At 35.6% G+C, this 17,333-nt stretch overlaps 1 protein-coding gene across 13 annotated transcripts in view; it reads right to left on the reverse strand.

Moving 5' to 3' along the window:
- Nucleotides 1-17,333, reverse strand: part of TM2D1 (TM2 domain containing 1) — an 82,534-nt gene that overhangs the window by 19,949 nt on the left and 45,252 nt on the right. For 5 of the 13 annotated variants that reach the window (XM_064282057.1, XM_064282059.1, XM_064282061.1 and 2 more), the window contains exons 5-7: nucleotides 13,903-13,976; nucleotides 3,396-3,494; nucleotides 3,007-3,132 (exon numbers count right to left, since the gene is read on the reverse strand). In XM_064282057.1, the coding sequence (XP_064138127.1) occupies nucleotides 3,022-3,132; nucleotides 3,396-3,494; nucleotides 13,903-13,976 (284 nt within the window). In that variant the 3' untranslated portion in view covers nucleotides 3,007-3,021. Of the gene's footprint in view, nucleotides 1-178; nucleotides 512-936; nucleotides 1,022-3,006; nucleotides 3,133-3,395; nucleotides 3,495-6,383; nucleotides 6,486-13,902; nucleotides 13,977-17,333 lie in introns of those variants that run through there. The other 8 variants (XM_064282056.1, XM_064282066.1, XR_010321402.1 and 5 more) reach the window with 7 other exon arrangements.

A 17,333-nucleotide genomic window follows, 5' to 3' on the forward strand; every position in this document is an offset into this window, starting at 1 on the left:
AAGACTGCAGGCCCAGGCAATATAAATGGTATTTGCTCACACCATGGATTAATGGCTTCGAAAGATCAAAATGCATAAATTTGTATAAATTCAAATATAAGTGCAGAATACCATTTAAGTGTCTGTATAACTACATTCAACATTTAGGACTGTTTTTATAATAATAAAGCACTAAAAATGTGAGTAAGTCATACTTTTATTTTTCAGAAGCAAAAATGACAAGTGGCAACTTGTCTTTGGAAAAGACATTAAAGCATATCAGGGTAATAAGCTATCTATCTCACAGAGATAGTAGACTTAGAAAGACTTTATTATCATACAGCTCTCAAAGAAAGTCCTATTAAATAAATCTCAGAAAAATACGTTTTTAACTAAAACAATAAAACAAAATTATCAACAGCAGAAAATTATGGAGAACTCATAAAGTGGTATGTAAAGAAGGAAAAAAGACAAATTTGGAAATTCACACACTGGGAAGGAGTTCTCTATTATAATCAAGGAGGCTCAAATCCTAAAACAGAAAAAAAGAAGTTAAAATACGATATTTTAAGACTTCAACCGCAGATGCACATTTTAACACCTCATTTACTCAAGACTTTTTTTCTTACTCTTGGAGCCCTTCTATCTACCACAGAGAAGTCATATGGATGACAATGTGAATATCTTCCTTATCAATGGGCCCTTCCTTCAAGTTTTAAAATTCAAATATCAGTGTGGAATACCATTTAAATGTTTGTATAATAGGCTACAGAGAATGGAATTCTTTTTTATTGTATTTCCTTTTTTACACATTTATTGTTTTAAAACTCTATTTTTGAAAGAGACACAATACTTTACAATATGAGTAATAAAGTTATGTAAAACTATACAACTCTTCTTACAAAGTAAATGACCAAACCCATTGCCTTGGAGTCAATTCCGACTCAGCAATCTTACAGGAGAGAGTATAACTGCTCCATAGGGTTTCCAAGGCTGTAATCTTTACAGAAGCAGACTGCCACATCATTCTCCTTTGGTGCATCTGGTGAGAAACCGAGTTTGGTGAGAAACCGAGTTTGGTGAGAAACCAAGCACTTAACCATTGCTCCACCAGGGCTCCTTTCTCACAAAGTAGGGCTAACAAATTCTAACATGAAGATGCCTACTACAAAATGGTATAGTCTGGGGAGTGAGCAGGGTGGGTGGGAAATAGAGAACAACTAGTGGACTATGCAGAGACGTGGATTTTAGTTTCAGTTCTGCACTAATTAGTTAAGTGACTTAGTCACAACTTCCTTAGGTCTCAATTTGTTCTCTGGTAGGAAGAAGCAGATGGATGTCTAAGCTTCATTTCAACTTTAAAACTCAATGACTCTCTACAGTTTATAAGAAAAAAATCTGAAAAACATTTTGGACAATCAGTTGAATAAATTCCTTACATCTTGACAAGGTCTGTCACTGCTCAACAACCATGATAATAATTATCAAGGCATATCCCAGAATTTTACTGTACGACAAGAGAAAATAAGGGCAAAATTCTACTTCATATCCTACTTACCCCCTGCAACATAGAAAACAAATGTCTATTCCCTTACTGGCCTCTAGAAGCACTATCTGAAATAAAGTCAACTGAAAACCTAAGCGCTCAGCTGCTAACGAAAAGGTCAACAGTTCAAACCCACCAGCTGCTCTGCAGGAGAAAAGACCTGGAGATCTGCTCCCAGCCTAGAAAACTCTATGGGGCAGCTCTACTGTCATATATGAATCGGAATCGGAAACCCTGGTGGCACGGTAGTTAAGTGCTACGGCTGCTAACCAAAGGGTCGGCAGTTCGAATCCACCAGATGCTCCTTGGAAACTCTATGGGGCAGTTCTACTCTGTCCTATAGGGTTGCTATGAGTCGGAATTGCTCGACGGCACTGGGTTTGGTTTTGGTAGTGGTATGTGTCCGAATCAAGTCAACGGACAGCAGACAACAACATGATGGTGCCCAAGACATCTAGCCTGTCTCTCTCTCTCTTCCTCGCTCCAAAATCTGGTAGGTTAGTTCCAGTTGAACTTTCACCTAAGAAGTACTCTGCACTCAATATCTAAACATGTTATATAACACTTCTCTACTATAAAGAATGATTATATCAAGAAATTGTTTTCCTGACAGCTCACCAAAATTCTTTCTAAGAAAAATCTAGCATTATTGGAGATTATTAGAATAAAGTAATGAAAATAAAATGCTTGTACAGTGAAACCTGTGAGTGCTGGAGCTCGACAGGAGTGCCTTGTTTTTCTGAGTCTCACAAGTTTTCTGCCTTTAACAGTGTGCGGTCTTATCATTTTTCTACTGCTTGTTTTAGTGGAAAATATTTGAGTTTTCTTTCTCTGACAAGTTTCTGCCTTACACAGGTTCCAGCTTTAGTAGGTTGTACTATAGTGGCAGAGTCCTAGTCAACCAGGGAGTTGATTTGGGAAGACTGATGGTATCTTTGACTTATCCATGCTCATTACCTATTTAAAGCTAAGGTACATCAAGAATTCTTAAAAGCACGGCCAAACTTCAGGTTAGAACAAGTACAGGTAGTTCAGGGTTTGGACTCTATCGACTTTCAGGTTAGAAAAGGAGAAGAGAAGAAAAAGCATGGCTTAAAGATCATACTGACTCTAGGAGAGAGGGACAGCAAAAAGTATCTGCTGTATTGAACTACCTACAACATATACTTTCATCGTAACCATCATAATAATACAGAATATTCTTTTGGTGTTATTTTTTTCTTGTGAACTTTGTCCTATAACCATATTCACTGCAAAGAAAGAGATTCTGAATTGAGAATGGCAGGAGCAATAAGCAGACATAAAAACACCTTTCAAAGGATTAGAGATCTTTCTTAGGCATATGTAGACCCAAGTTTCCTGACAAGCAAAATCAGAGATTTACACTAAATAATCTCTTAAAATTTCCTATAGTTCTAAAATTCTTATAATTTTATACAGAATAACATGCAAAAATAAGATTGGATATAAATATCACTTACTTTTTTAAAAAATATTTAGGGATACAACTGTGTTTTTCTAAATGTTTCATTAGTAATACTCAATCTTGTAAGTCTGGTTCCATAGTAATCTATAATGTAACTACTTCCATCTGAAGGTCCAACAATCTAGAACAGAAAAATTTCAAAATTACTCATTTCATAAAAGATGGTATATTCCCAATACTTTGAGTCTACCTTTCTTAGCTGTTAACTACATTATTTCAGTAGCAATAAAAATCCAACTCAAACCAATTTAAGGAAAAAAAAAGTAATTTAGTGGGTCCTGTAGCTGGAGAGGATGCTGGCATAGCTCACAGGATCAAAAGAAGAACTGCAGAAACCAACGCCTCACGGGCTGAAAGGCTGCCCCATGAGGCCCTTGGTCTGACCTTTTTCCTTAGCTCTGTTTGTCTTAATTCTGCAGATACGCACTCTCCACTGGTATCATGACGATGGTTGTGAACAACTCCAGATTCCCATCTTCCAAGCTTAGCAGTCCCCAGGAGAAAGAAAGCAAAATTTTCGTAACCATTGTTTATTCACCAATTCCAGGGAAGGACTCTGACTGATTTGCTTGGTTTTTATGCCTATTGCTGGGCAAATTACTGTATCTAAGGAAATAGGGTTGATATGATTGGCCAGGCTTGGTTAATGTATCCATCTGTCCTTGTGGGAGATGGAGTAATAGGGTGGAAAGCCCTACCAGAACCATGTGGAATGGAAAAGGAAGAGACAGGAAAAAAAAAAAAAGTTCACTACAATAACTTACTCACTTAATCACATTTGTGACAGCCCAGTTAACATGATCTCTACAAACTACCTTTAAGGAAGCAATCTTTAAACTGTAGCCATGGGGTGAACAAAGATTTATCAAGGTTATGTTAGCCTAGAGAATTTTAAGGAAATCAGTTTTGAGATCCTTAATTCCCAGTAACACTCTTTGTAAATTTGGTTTTCCTGACATCAAATTTACATGGTGGAGGCATCCTGCTAATTTGTCTTCCCACTTCACCTTCACCGTGGTCCTTTCTCCAAATTGAAAAGGTAAAACACATCTGCCATCAAACAATATCTTGAGTTTTATGATGGAACATTGCCCTGAGGTGTAAAAACTTCTGAAGTCCCAAACAAAGGGATAATTCAAAACACTGGCTTTAGGAAATCTCCTTTAATAATGGCTCAAAAAGTATGCTCCCTCCACATCTTGTTTAAAAGATTCATTCTCAATAACATCTTACTTATTTTTGTTTAAAAATAATTTGCTGAAAATTTTAACATTTATGCTGTTTTGATCAATTGTGTATCATTATGATAATTTAATTCAGAAATCAGAAATTTTTTTAATATTTTAATTTTAATGAATAAGATGCTCAGTAGAAGATTTTCAAGCATAAAAATATATTACATTAGGATAAAATCTGTGGGAGAAGGGGAATAGAAATAAAACTTCAAGGAGAAAAATAAACAATGTAAAATTTATAATGATTAAAGTTTTCATTCACATCCTTTTAAGTGGATACTATTTAAAATGCTACAATATTTACTAGTATTTACAATATTTATATTCTTTTGGATACATTTAAAAACTGATGCAACAGTTTTAGTTAAATACGTCAATATTGGCAAACCAGAATTACATTCTTTCAACTATTTAAACTTATGACAGAAAACAAATGTCAATTTAAAAATGTATAGAAGGTATAAAATATATAGGCTTTAAAAAATATATATATTAGGGGTGATGTAATCAAGAGTGTGAAGAGTAGTGTTTCAGAGCATTCCTGATTTAGAAAATGAATTTTATTTTAAAAACTATCCAACAAATATTTAATTTCTACAATAGTCCAGGCACTGTACTAGGCATTATACAATCTAGGCCATCAGAGAGCTTATTCTAGTGAACTACAAATGTTAAATACTCGAATAATACCTATAAAGCACTATGTGCCAGACACGACACTGGGTGCTGTCAAGTACTTTGACTTATTTTCTAAAGATGAAATTGATTTGAGGTTTATGAATATTTATTTACCTTTTTAGTGGCCAAGATCACAAAGGAAACTACAATGAGCATAAAGACCAAGAAAAAGATTGATGGCTAGAAATTACATATTTTGAGACTATATGGAGGAAACAAAGAAAAGGTTAAGTCCATCCAGCAGTAATAGGACAAATAGTATGGTAAAAAGTTCCCTAATTTGACATATGTGTATAGACTAGACCTGGGCCTTTCGTCCTATTATTTTTTTCTTCCCACACCATCTCTTTATTTCTGATGAGAAAAATTCCAGAAGTTGGAAATAAGAAAAGTATATGATTAGATGATCTTTTAATATCATGCTTGAGCATTTCTTATAAGATCACCTGACTCAGGAAACGTAACTGTTTAATAACTGGTTAGAACGTAGGCGTTTTACAATTATGTCAAGTTAGGAGTTAACTTAGAAAAACGATAAGGGGCTTTTAATTTTCCTGTATTGTAGAGAAGACAGACCCAAAGGTTAGGGTCTAACTGCCTGGTAATACACGATTCAGTTTTGTATTTAAATTAGCAATCTTATTACAATATTTCTTTTCCCCTCTAACTATATAATTCTGGTTTCTCAACAAGTTCTGTAATGGTAATTCCATTCCCCTTTCCCAGAATTTGTTTAGGTCTACTCATAATAGAATTTTGGCCAATCAGCTATGAGAAAAGTTTATTAGGGGACTTGTTTACTCTTATGATATGTTTGAAAGGAAACCAGATCTTTTTCTGCCTCTGAAAGTCACTATTAAAGAAGTGATGCTAAGCTAAGGACTTGAAAATGGTAAGGGAGGGAGGGAAGGAGAAAGGGAGGGAGAAAGGGTTCTTCATTATCTCCTTTAGCCCGAAGTTAACAAATCATAGAACTACCCTAGCTCCAGATTATTCCGATATGATATAATGAACTACCATATTACTAAAGCCAACTTAAGTTGCAGTTTTTGTTACTTGTAAGCAAAAACTCCTGACAATGCACTTGTCCAGTGTTTCCTACACACCACTGTCAGACCACCAACGCACAACACTGTTTGCTATTCTCTTCTAAAATGATTTGAAGAGCTGCCCCGAAGATGACCAAATTGCTCAGGGTGATAAAGCGTTAGACTCAAAGAAATATTTTGGCTTGCGGTCCCATTACTCCAGTCTCTGCCTCCATCTTCACAACTGCCTTCTCTGTCTGTTTTATAAAGGCACATGTCATTGAATTTAGGGCCCACTTGGATGATCCAGGATGATCACATTTCAAGATTCTTAATCACATCTACAAAAAACCATTTTTCCAAATAAACTAATTTTCACAGGTTCCAGGGGTTTAATGTGGATATCTTTTGGGGGATAATTTTTGGCCTACCATACCCTCCTATGGGATGGTGGTTTGGAGGGACTGAGTGGCATTCAGTTTCTTCTTTCATGTCATTCCTGATTGTTTGCATCATGAAACCGTATTCGCAGTCTGAATGCAAAAAAAAAAAAAATCTTGACTTGTTTATAGCAAGAAGAGTAAATCAGAAAACAGACAAAAACACATATTAAAATCAAGAATGTTAAGTGGTCACCAAATTTACTGTTGTTTTTCTGTCCTTTATCCTTGGTCCCCAATAGGTATCCACAAAAATAATGGGCATATACTTAATTTGGTATATGACTTGGATATATATATATATATATTTTTAAAACATGTAAATTGTTTAAAAAATTATTTTTAATTTATATGAATAGTGTTATAGATCTTGTTCAGCTGTAAACTATTTTCACATCACACTGTATTTTAAGATGTTTCCATGTCGCTGTATGTATATCTAGGTTAAGTACTTCTAATTGCTGCCTAGTGTTACAGAGGATGTATCAATTACCCTAGTATACGTCTAGGTTGATTCCAACTAACTGCTACCATCTTTGTACATGTCCTCTTATAGACAGGACCATGATTTTTCTGGGGTAAATGTCCAGAGTACCTTTTAATTTATTTATTACTTATCTGGATAACCTATTGGTTTGCTTTGCCCATTTAACTATTAGGCCGCCTACAATTTTCTGCCTTGGAAGAAGTACAGCCAGAATGCTTCTTAGAAGCGAGAATGGCAAGGCTTTGTCTCATATACTTTGGACATGTTACCAGGAGCAACCAGTCCCTGGAGAAGGACATCATGCTTGGTTAAGCAGAGGGTCAGCAAAAAAGGGGCAGACCCTAAATGAGATGGGTTGACATGGTGGCTGCAACAATGGGCTCAAACACAGCAACAATTGTGAGGATGGCGCAGGACCAGCAGTGTTTCGTTCTGTTGTACACAGAGTTGCTATGAGCCGGAACCAACTAGATGGCACCTAATAAGAACAACAACACAATTTTCTTGTTGATTTGCAGGAATTACTTGTATATTCTAGATATCAACTCCCGCTGTTTTTTAATGTTTCTAGTGTCTTTTTACTCAGTCTGTTAACTCTTAATTTTGTCTATTTATCCTTTTAAAACAAAATTTAAAAATTTCAATGTAGTCAAATCCATTGATTTTTTTTTACTTTATAGTTTACGCTTTTGGAATCTTCTTTAAGCCTTGATCCATTCAAGGTCATGAAGATAATCCCTCCTATAAGCTTTATATAAAAGTGTTACCTTAGTGAATTTTATTAATGTTGTGGTTTTGTCTATAATTCATAGGCTTATTTTGACTTTGTTACTGTAAAGTGTATTTTTGTTTATACATATTTAAGAAGTATTCTAATAGAACTAAAAGAAAAACAAGTGGTTCCCAGTAAGTACTTTAACACCTAAAATTCAGCAATAGATATAAGCCCTCATTAATGGCTCTGCATTATCTTTGAAATCACACTAATAGGTAACTCAGTAAGCATTTTATAAATTTAAAATGTAATGAGCGAATCAAGGAGTAAAAAGAAAAAATAAGAACACCTTATACAACTCTATCCATGCACCTTTTTCTATCTAATCCACTTCTGAGTTTCTTCATCTAAAGAATGCAAATATTAACACTGGCAAGATTAAATCATTTCCTGAAGACCTACCTAACCTTGTGACAAAAGTAAAATGACTCAGCTTTCTGTAATTAGAGGATAACAACGCAACCTGGGAAACCCTGGTGGCGTAGTGGTTAAGACCTATGGCTGCTAAGCAAAGGTCGACAGTTTGAATCCACCAGGCACTCCTTGGAAACTCTATGGGGCAGTTCTACTCTGTCCTTTAGGGTTGCTATGAGTCAGAACCGACTTGACGGCAGTGGTTGGTTGGTAATGTAACCTCTGTTCATCCCAATATCCCCAAAGAAGTAAATTTAGCACTTACAGTCTCTTAAAAGTCATATCACGTTTTTGTGTCCATAGTTGACTTTTGTGAGTGGTTAATTTTAAGATGAGGCTATTAAAACCTCCTGATTGGTCACACTTTAATTAAGCATCAAAATTCCTACACAGTGCAAAAAGTTATGCGTTCAGAGCCTCTGACTTCATTTGATTTAAAGATTGGTTAGTATTAACCTTAAAAGACCAATATAAACCTCAATCCTAAAGAAATTACTAAGATTCACCTTTAAGTCTTCTGAGGAAAATATAGTTTGGGATTAATCTCAGAGCCAGATTAAGATAATTACTGTTTTACAAATTTCTTTAATTCACAAAATAACCATCTGCCCACAGGGTAAGTGAACTAAGTGAAGTCTACCAATTAAGGTGACATGACAGAGCAGAGGCTACCCAAATTAGCAGCTACTTCGGTTTTCCAGGTTGTTTATTCACTGATAAATCACACCAGGATCAAATAAATGAAGGTAGTTGCTGCCAGTCTGCTCCAATTCATAGCAACCTTATGTGTAACAGAACGAAACATTGCCTGGTCCTGTACCATCCTCACAATCATTTGGTATGTTTGAGTCCACTGTTACAGCCACAGTGTCAATCTACTTCATTGAGTTCCTCTCTTTTTTACTGACCCTCTATTTTACCAAACGTGATATTCTTTTCTAGCAATTGGTCTTTGAAAGGTTTGATATCTATAAAACGTTCACTAGTTTTTATATATTGCAATCCTACATGAAGGCGCCCTGGTGCCCCAGTGGTTAAAGCACTGGACTGCTAACCGAAAGGTTGGTGGTTGGAAACCACCAGTGGCTCCACGGGAGGAAGATGTGGCAGTTGGGTTCTGCAGAGATTTACAGCCCTAGAAACCCTATGGGGTCACTATGAGTCAGAATCAACTCAACAGCAGTGGGTTTTCCTCCTACAACTGGAGTCCTGGTGTTCCAGTTGTTACGAGCTATGGCTACTGACAAAAAAGGCTGGCAGTTCAAACCCACCAGCCGCTTCTTGGAAACCCTATGTATGGAGCAGTTCTACTCTGTTCTATAGGGTTAGAATTGGCTCGATGGCAATGAGTTTTGGTTTTTTTTTAATATGTAATTTAGCAACCAACTTGCATTTTTATTCATTACCTCTCAAGTGACCCTGTAAAATTTAGAACTTCATCTGAGGTCCTAAATAAAAGTGATGATTTTTCAAAAACTATCATTTTTAGCCTCTCCTCTTCCCTTAATTGGCACACAGCCACATTTTTTACAAGGTATACTATATTCAGTTCAACTCAGCAAAAATTTTTGAAGGGATGCTCTTTTAGCACATTACTGGTGTCATAGGGGATTAATAAAAATCTCTTTTTCCTCAAGACATTTATGTCTGGCAAGTCAAGCCCATGTATGCAAAAGTTAAAAAATAATTAAAAAACAGTACATAACAGTGCTAAAATGAATGGCATCTAAAAAGTGGCAACATAAATGAGACATTTTATAAATTTGATAAATGTACTAATAATAATATTCCTAAATGTCTTGGAGGTTGTGCAGCTTTTGTAAATTTCTGCTGCTTATATAGTTATTAGTCCTTTAAGGAAATCCACTCTGTAAATTTAATAGGAATGAAAAAGAAAGTAATACCTTCATGGTGCACAGAATCTATGTAAACAAATGAAAAATCCAACATACTTCCTTCTGTCAACTTTCTACATTCCAACTCATATGTCTGTTGTCCCACTGTGCATCCTCATCTTTCTGGTTTGTAGTTGTCTTATCTCCACTTAACAGAAGAAACTTTCTTTTCTTTTTGTTATGCAGATTACACATCATAGGTTTCGGTACAATTAAAAATGTTCAGATTGTATGACCGAGGAAGGAGGTTTAAAGGAATTCAAAATACTCTTAAATATTTTTCTGATAAAAAAGGAACTTACATGGTCTAATCTGTCCATGATGTACATAAAATTGTACTAGCACAAAAGAATGAGTGTTATAAAATCTTCAGAACTACCATATGATAACTACATATATGAGTTATATACCATAGATATAAACAGTTGAAAGAGACTATATGCTACACATGTATCATTGGCTTAGATTTTTTTGAATGCACGGAAGAACTGAATTAATTCTAAGTTTTGTTTCTTACCATTCATCATTCATGTTATTTTCATATATTTTTCTTTTTATAATCACTTTTTTATGTTGTATCATATACTTTTAAGTACAAAGCAACAGAGGAAACTTTCAAAGTTTATTAGCAAATAGATAAAATTCATGAAAGTATTTTCATATAAAACAACAACATATATTAAGTACTTTAGAAATGTACACAATTAGACTTTATATTGTTTTGGTCCAAAGATGAAGTAATTAGATCTATTTTTTCTCCAAGAGGATTTTCTTGAATTTTTGTTATAAACACTGTGAAGCAAAGTATGTTTCTACAGGTCACAAGCCCATGTACAATATGCTTCCGGCATCACAGCCCAACAGAATACATTGCTATTGCAAGTCACCAGAAAGTAATACTTAATGGCAAAAGAGAAAAAGAAGCAGCAGCAGTACTAGCAGTAGCAAAAAAAAAAGCAGCAGAAGAAAAAGAAGAGGAAACCCGCCTTGAGAGAATGGGAAAGGAAAGAGGAATACATAAAAAAGATGATGGATAAAACATGCAGGGTTTATGAGAAGTTAAAAAATATACATTCAGGACATAAATATTAGTATAGCTTGTGATATTTATAGTAGAAACATTAGATTTTCTGAAAAAATAATTCACCTCTAAAACTGATATAATCAACATCCTAATGTCATTTAATATATTTAAATGCAAATCCAAGTATATTAAATGACATTAGGGTAAGGCTACATGTCGTATTTGGTGACTTTTGAAAACTTCTATTTTTCCTCCAGTTTGAAAGCAATCTAAGACAAGCAATACCTACTAAAATGCTTATTTAGGAAAATTTACTACAGAGATTTAAACACTCTAGTTCGTTCTATCTCAATAATTTCAAAACATGGTAGAATCTCAATCCCAGGAGACCTTTAAGAAAAGAACTATCTGCTCTGAAAAGTTCAGGCATTCTTGTACCAGAAGGCAGTGACTGAATCAAATCAGTTCTATAATTTTATATAAATAAAGCTACAAAGCAATTAAAATATCTCCCCAAAAAAGAACCTAGCCTCAAGATATTAACTAAAAGGCTGGGTTTCAAAGATACTGAATCCTTTTTTTAATTTATTTTGATTTAAGTGAAAGTTTACAAATCAAGTCAGTCTCTTATACAAAAACTTATTATACACACCTCGCTATGTAACCCTAGCTGCTCTCCCCCTAACATGACAGCACACTCCTCCTCTCTACCCTGTATTACCCATGTCCGTTCAGTCAGCTCCTGTCCCCCTCTGCTTTTTCATCTTGCCTCCAGACAGGAGCTGCCCACATAGTCTCATGTGTCTACTTGAGTCAAGAAACTCACTTCTCAGCAGTATCATCTTCTGTCTTATAGTCCAGTCCAATCCCTGTCTGTAGAGTTGGCTTCGGGAATGGTTCCAGTTTTGGGCTAACAGAGGGTCCGAGGACCATGACCTCCAGGGTCCCTCCAGTCTCAGTCAGACCATTAAGTCTGATCTTTTTACAAGAATCTTAGGTCTGCATCCCACTGTTCTCCTGCTCCAGCAGGAATTCTCTGTTGTGTTCCCTGTCAGGGCAGTCATAGGTGACAGCCAGGCACCATCCAGTTCTTCTGATCTCAGGCTGATGTAGTCTCTGGTTTATGTGGCCCTTTCTGTCTTCTGGGCTCATATTTACCTTGTGTCTTTTGTGTTCTTCATTCTCCTTTGTTACAGGTGGGTTGAGACCAATTGCTGTATCTTAGATGGCCACTTGCTAGCGTTTAAGACCCCAGAAACCACTCACCAAAGTGGGATGCAGAACATTTTAGTACATTGTCATGCCAACTGACCTAAATGTCTCCTAAAACCATGGTCCCCAGACCCCCGTCCCTGCTACTCTGGCCTTCGAAGCGTTTGGTTGTATTCAGGATACTGAATTCTTGATATCTTAACTTGAAGAATCTCAGTAACACATGAAATTCCTTGTATCTTCATTTAAAGTGAGAAACCCATTTCTAAGCATATGTGCATATGTACCTTAGCCTCTTCATGCCTGCTTGCCTGTCCCACAGAGAAGGCAGGGTATTTAGTTAGGCATATGTTTGCGAATGAAGACAGGAAAATTCCAACTTTAAAACTAAATATTTTCCTTGTTTAATTCTGGTATCTCATTGGCCCATATGCTGCCTCCTCCTCACAGTATGGTACCCTGCACATTTATCATCCTAGTTTTGACTTTCTTTTAAAGTATACAGATAATATCAAGCAGACAGAACTGAGTGGAAATGCAGTATGGGAAAGCAGAGCAAAACTGATGACAATTTAAATGAATACAGACAAACCTGAAGACATTAGGTGCTCTGTAAATGCTCACTGAAAACACTATTTTGCAACTTGAAGTAATAAATTCGTCCCTTTCTCTAATTTAAGAATCCTCATGAGTTAACCACCAGAAGTTCAGTATAATCAAATGGAAAACATCTGATGACACTTTTAAATGCTTAGGACAGCATTTCACAAACTGTGCCTGCCCTACATCCACTGCAGCAGGGGAGAATGAGACTGATGCAGACAGAGCAGCAGAGCTTCATATGAGATGAGTCCTGAACACACCATCTGATAATAGATTTGGTCTTGCCCAAGGCCAGCCCCACTCCTAGATTTTCCACAGAAAACCCACACATTCCTTTTTTCTCTTTTTGGCTTAAGCTAGTTGGATTTCAGTTTCTGTAGTTTGCAACCAAGAGAATACTAACAAAGGGTTTCTGTCCCGCACAAAGGAAAACTTTATTTCAGCCTCCATAATGTTTATATAAGGAACAGTGGTGGCACAACAGTTAAGTGCTCAGCTGCTAACTGAAAGGTTGGTAGTTTGAACCCACCTAGCGGTTTCGTGGGAGAGAGATCTGGTGATCTGCTCCTGTAAAAATTACAGCCTAGAATACCCCATGGGGCAGTTTTACTCTGTCACATGGGGTCACTATGAGTCAAAATCAACTCACATGGCACCTAACAACAATGCTTAGATGTATATCAGAGTCTCATCACTACCTTGTCATAGTAATCAACAAAGTGGCTGTGATTATCAGGAAAAAAAACAAGTTTGGGAAATAATATAACCACAGTATCCTTAGAAATTTGTAATACATATAATAAATGTTCTGAGTATTTATCCAGTAAAAAAACTTTTCTAATTCAGTTGAACTCATGTTTACAAATCATATTTGTGTATGGAATCCTTCTTTAGGAACTTATGTCTTTTAGAACCACAAATTGATAGAACACAGTTTGGGGAATGTTACTTGAAAACATGGCTTTGATCAGTTAGATCTAGCACCTGAATAAAAATGTGAAACGTGCATTCCTATCTACTTTCTAATTAAAATTTAAAATGCACCAGGAGAAGATTAAAGTAAAATTAGTTCACCTTCTAGACAGAAACTACTAACTTACCTGCATTGAAATAAGAATGAAATCAATTAGGCTTCCAATTCCACAAAACCCTACAGTGCAAAACTTTAACAAACCTACAAAAGAAGATAACGTTACTTACAATTTGGAAAGTCTTACAAATAGTAACAAAAATCTTTCAGTTTTCCAATAAACCATTGTATCTACTACAAAATTTTAATATAAATTTTAAAATTAACACTTTTAAAAATCAAATGTTCATTTAAAAATATGATAAAAATTTAAAGAAACTTCTATATAGAAAAATCACAAAATAACTTCCTAATTCACTTAATAAATATTAGGAAACAAAAGGAAAACTCAATGTAATCTTACAAATTTTAAAAGAAAAGGCTTAAAGAAAGAAATCTTTAAATCTCAGCACACCAGAGTTAGAGAACATCTTTTAGTGCTAATATCCTTATTTATTTACTTAAGACTTAATACACTAAGAATCCAATTTTAACATACATTTACAGTAGAAAGTTCAAATAAAGAAAGATTGTCATCCCCACAGGAAATTAATCAGGGAAAAACACTGATTTTGCAGTAAAATTATAAAATCTTAGTAGTAACCCAATTACCTTGAATTTATTGTATACCTTTTTTTCTAAAGCGTCCCATGTTTTTCAGCTCTTTAATCAAAATCAACAATTCTGTACTGGGTACTATACACACCTCTGTCCTTGGTGCTAACCCAAGACCTAAGATACTAAAATGGATAACAGAGCATAGAATCCAGGACTTATGCAAAAATATAACCCCAAAACATGATGATGGAATTAGAATAGGCAGATTTGGGGGGAGAAGGATGAGTAATCTCTCTTCTATATTTAAACTTGAGATGCTTTCAAGAATCCCACTTAAAATAAAGAAATGGTACAAAACTAGATTCTTCGTGAAAGGGTAGCCCTGAGTATCAACTACAAACAGATGCCAGCTGAAATGACAAAGAGTAGATAAGATCACCTCCTGCATACAACTTGGAAATACACAAATGAGACTGAAATATGTAGGTCAATTAGATGATTTTTTCTCTTCTTAGTATTAAATATAGAGCAGAATAATAAGTACTGGCATAGCACACGTTGGGAATAATTACTAAAATACAGATATGAAGTTTTGCTTTTAGTTTTCTTCAAAACAGTTATTATCTATCCTAAGACCAGTTGTCATTGACCAGATCCTGACTCATGGCAACCCCATGTGTATCAGATAGAACTGTGGTCCACAGAGTTTTCAATGGCTGACTTTTTGGAATTAGATTGCCAGGCCTTTCTTCTGAGGTGCCTCTGGGTAGATTCAAACCTCCAACCTTTGTGTCAGCTGTTGAACATGTTAACTGTTTGCACTACTCAGGGACTCCATTACCTACCTAACATTTTACATTTATTTATTACCTGTCTGATGGAAGCCCCATGAGGGCAGAAAATTTTATCTGCTGTATTTACTGCTGTGTACTAAGTGTTTTGAATAGTGGCCGGCACATAGCAGATGTTCAATATTTGTTGAATGAATGGATGGATTTTCTCAGCTTTTGCGTTTCCTAAAGAACCTTTTTATTCATATTTTATCCATTATGTTATACAATAACTCCTTTGTTTTTTGTTTTGTTTTGTTTTTCATTAGGCTCATTTTATTATAGTTACCCAAGGAAACTTTCCTGAGATTTTATCCACTCCCTGTATATATTTCCGAAATGTATCCCCCTTCACATAGTACTTTAGTGTAAATTTGGAAACATCGATGAGTATCCTTTCCTTCAATTTGTTTATCAAAACAATGTTAAGAATGGTCTAATTAACTTTTGGTCTGTGAAGAAAAAGGAACCATGTGAGGGCCTTTGAGGCTGCTGTGCCCTCTCTCAAGGATGTTCTTCTCGTAGCTCGCCTCATTTTTCAGACTACCTCTTCAGAGATGTTGTCCCTAATGTGCCTATCTAAAGCAACATGCTGCTCCCCCCACAGCTCAGCTACTCTAGTACATCTCCCCTATTTCCTTTATAGTGCTCACTGTAAATCTGGAAGTCTCATTCATTTGTTCATTGACTCTATCTTCCTCTGAAATGTAAATTCCTAAAGGCAGGGGCCTTTATCTGTCTTGTTCAAGTTGATGCCCTGAACAGTATCTGACAGACAGAAAGAATTTAATAAATATTTGTTGGATGAACACAAAAAAACCGAAAACAATTTACATGTCCAACGGGGAGGAACTGCCTTGAAAAATTAAGGTACATCTAGCAATAGGATAGAACACTACGCAGACATTTAAAACCACGACACAGAAGTATATTTTGGCAAAGTAATGTGATCACACCCAAAACAAAGATAAAAATAAAGAGTTCATTACAATCTAGATATTCTGCTGATGAACCTGTTTTTGAGGGTTCTTCAGAAAAATGAACATTAGAGATTCCTATTAAGATAAAATATTAGATAAGGAATAGTATGTTTGGAATGTTGGCTAATGCTACCTGATTCTAGAGTATATATTTTTAATAAAGAAACTATAAAACAGATCCAAGATAATATTTCAAAATTTAAGGAACTTGCAAACTACTCTATAGTGACAGTACTTCAGAAAAAGGAAGTGCGGAGGACAGAGAGGAAGATCACAAAGAGCTAGAAGGAAACTTCTGAGAGTGATGGGTATGGTGATTATCTTGATTGTGGTGATGGCTTCACAGGCATAAACATATTGTACATCTAAATTTTGAAAACCCTGATGGCGAAGTGGTTAAGTGCTACGGCTGCTAACCAAAAGGTCAGCAGTTCGAATCCACCAGGTACTCCTTGGAAGCCCTACTGGGGAGTTCTACTCTTTCCTATAGGGTCTCTATGAGTCGGAATCAACTCGACGGCAATGGGTCAACAGGTTACTGCTCAATTTTACATTTCAAATTTCAAATATGTGCACTTTAATGTATGTCATGTATACCTCGGCAAAGCTACTTAAGGAACTGATCAGTTAACTGTTAAAAAACAAACAAAAACTTGAATGTCTAAGCTCATTTCTGTGATATACATCCTGTCTTACTCCAAACCTATGATGTCAACTATGGTCTATCTATTTCTATCAAATTAAGGTAAAGGATGACTTCTCTGATGACATTTCTAATAATGTTATCTTATACTTGTTCTAACTTTTCAAATATAAAAGTTAATATAAAAGAGAGAAAGTAAAGAACAGTGCATGGGACCTGGTAAGCATTTGATAAACAACAGCCCTGCTGCTACTTTTGCTTCTCCTATTCCAATTATTTTTATTATCGAGAAATTTAGACAGTATAAATTCAAATTCCTTAATGTAGCATCATCTAACCTAGCCTCATCTCTTGCTACTTCCTTTTCCCTGTAGGGTCAAACAAACTACCTGAAGTTCTCTTCCACTGGGCCATCCTCTCCTGTCTCCTTCATCCATCTCTGAACTTAAAC

Source organism: Loxodonta africana, chromosome 3 (genome assembly GCF_030014295.1).
Source record: "Loxodonta africana isolate mLoxAfr1 chromosome 3, mLoxAfr1.hap2, whole genome shotgun sequence".
Classification (NCBI taxonomy): Eukaryota; Metazoa; Chordata; class Mammalia; order Proboscidea; family Elephantidae; genus Loxodonta; species Loxodonta africana.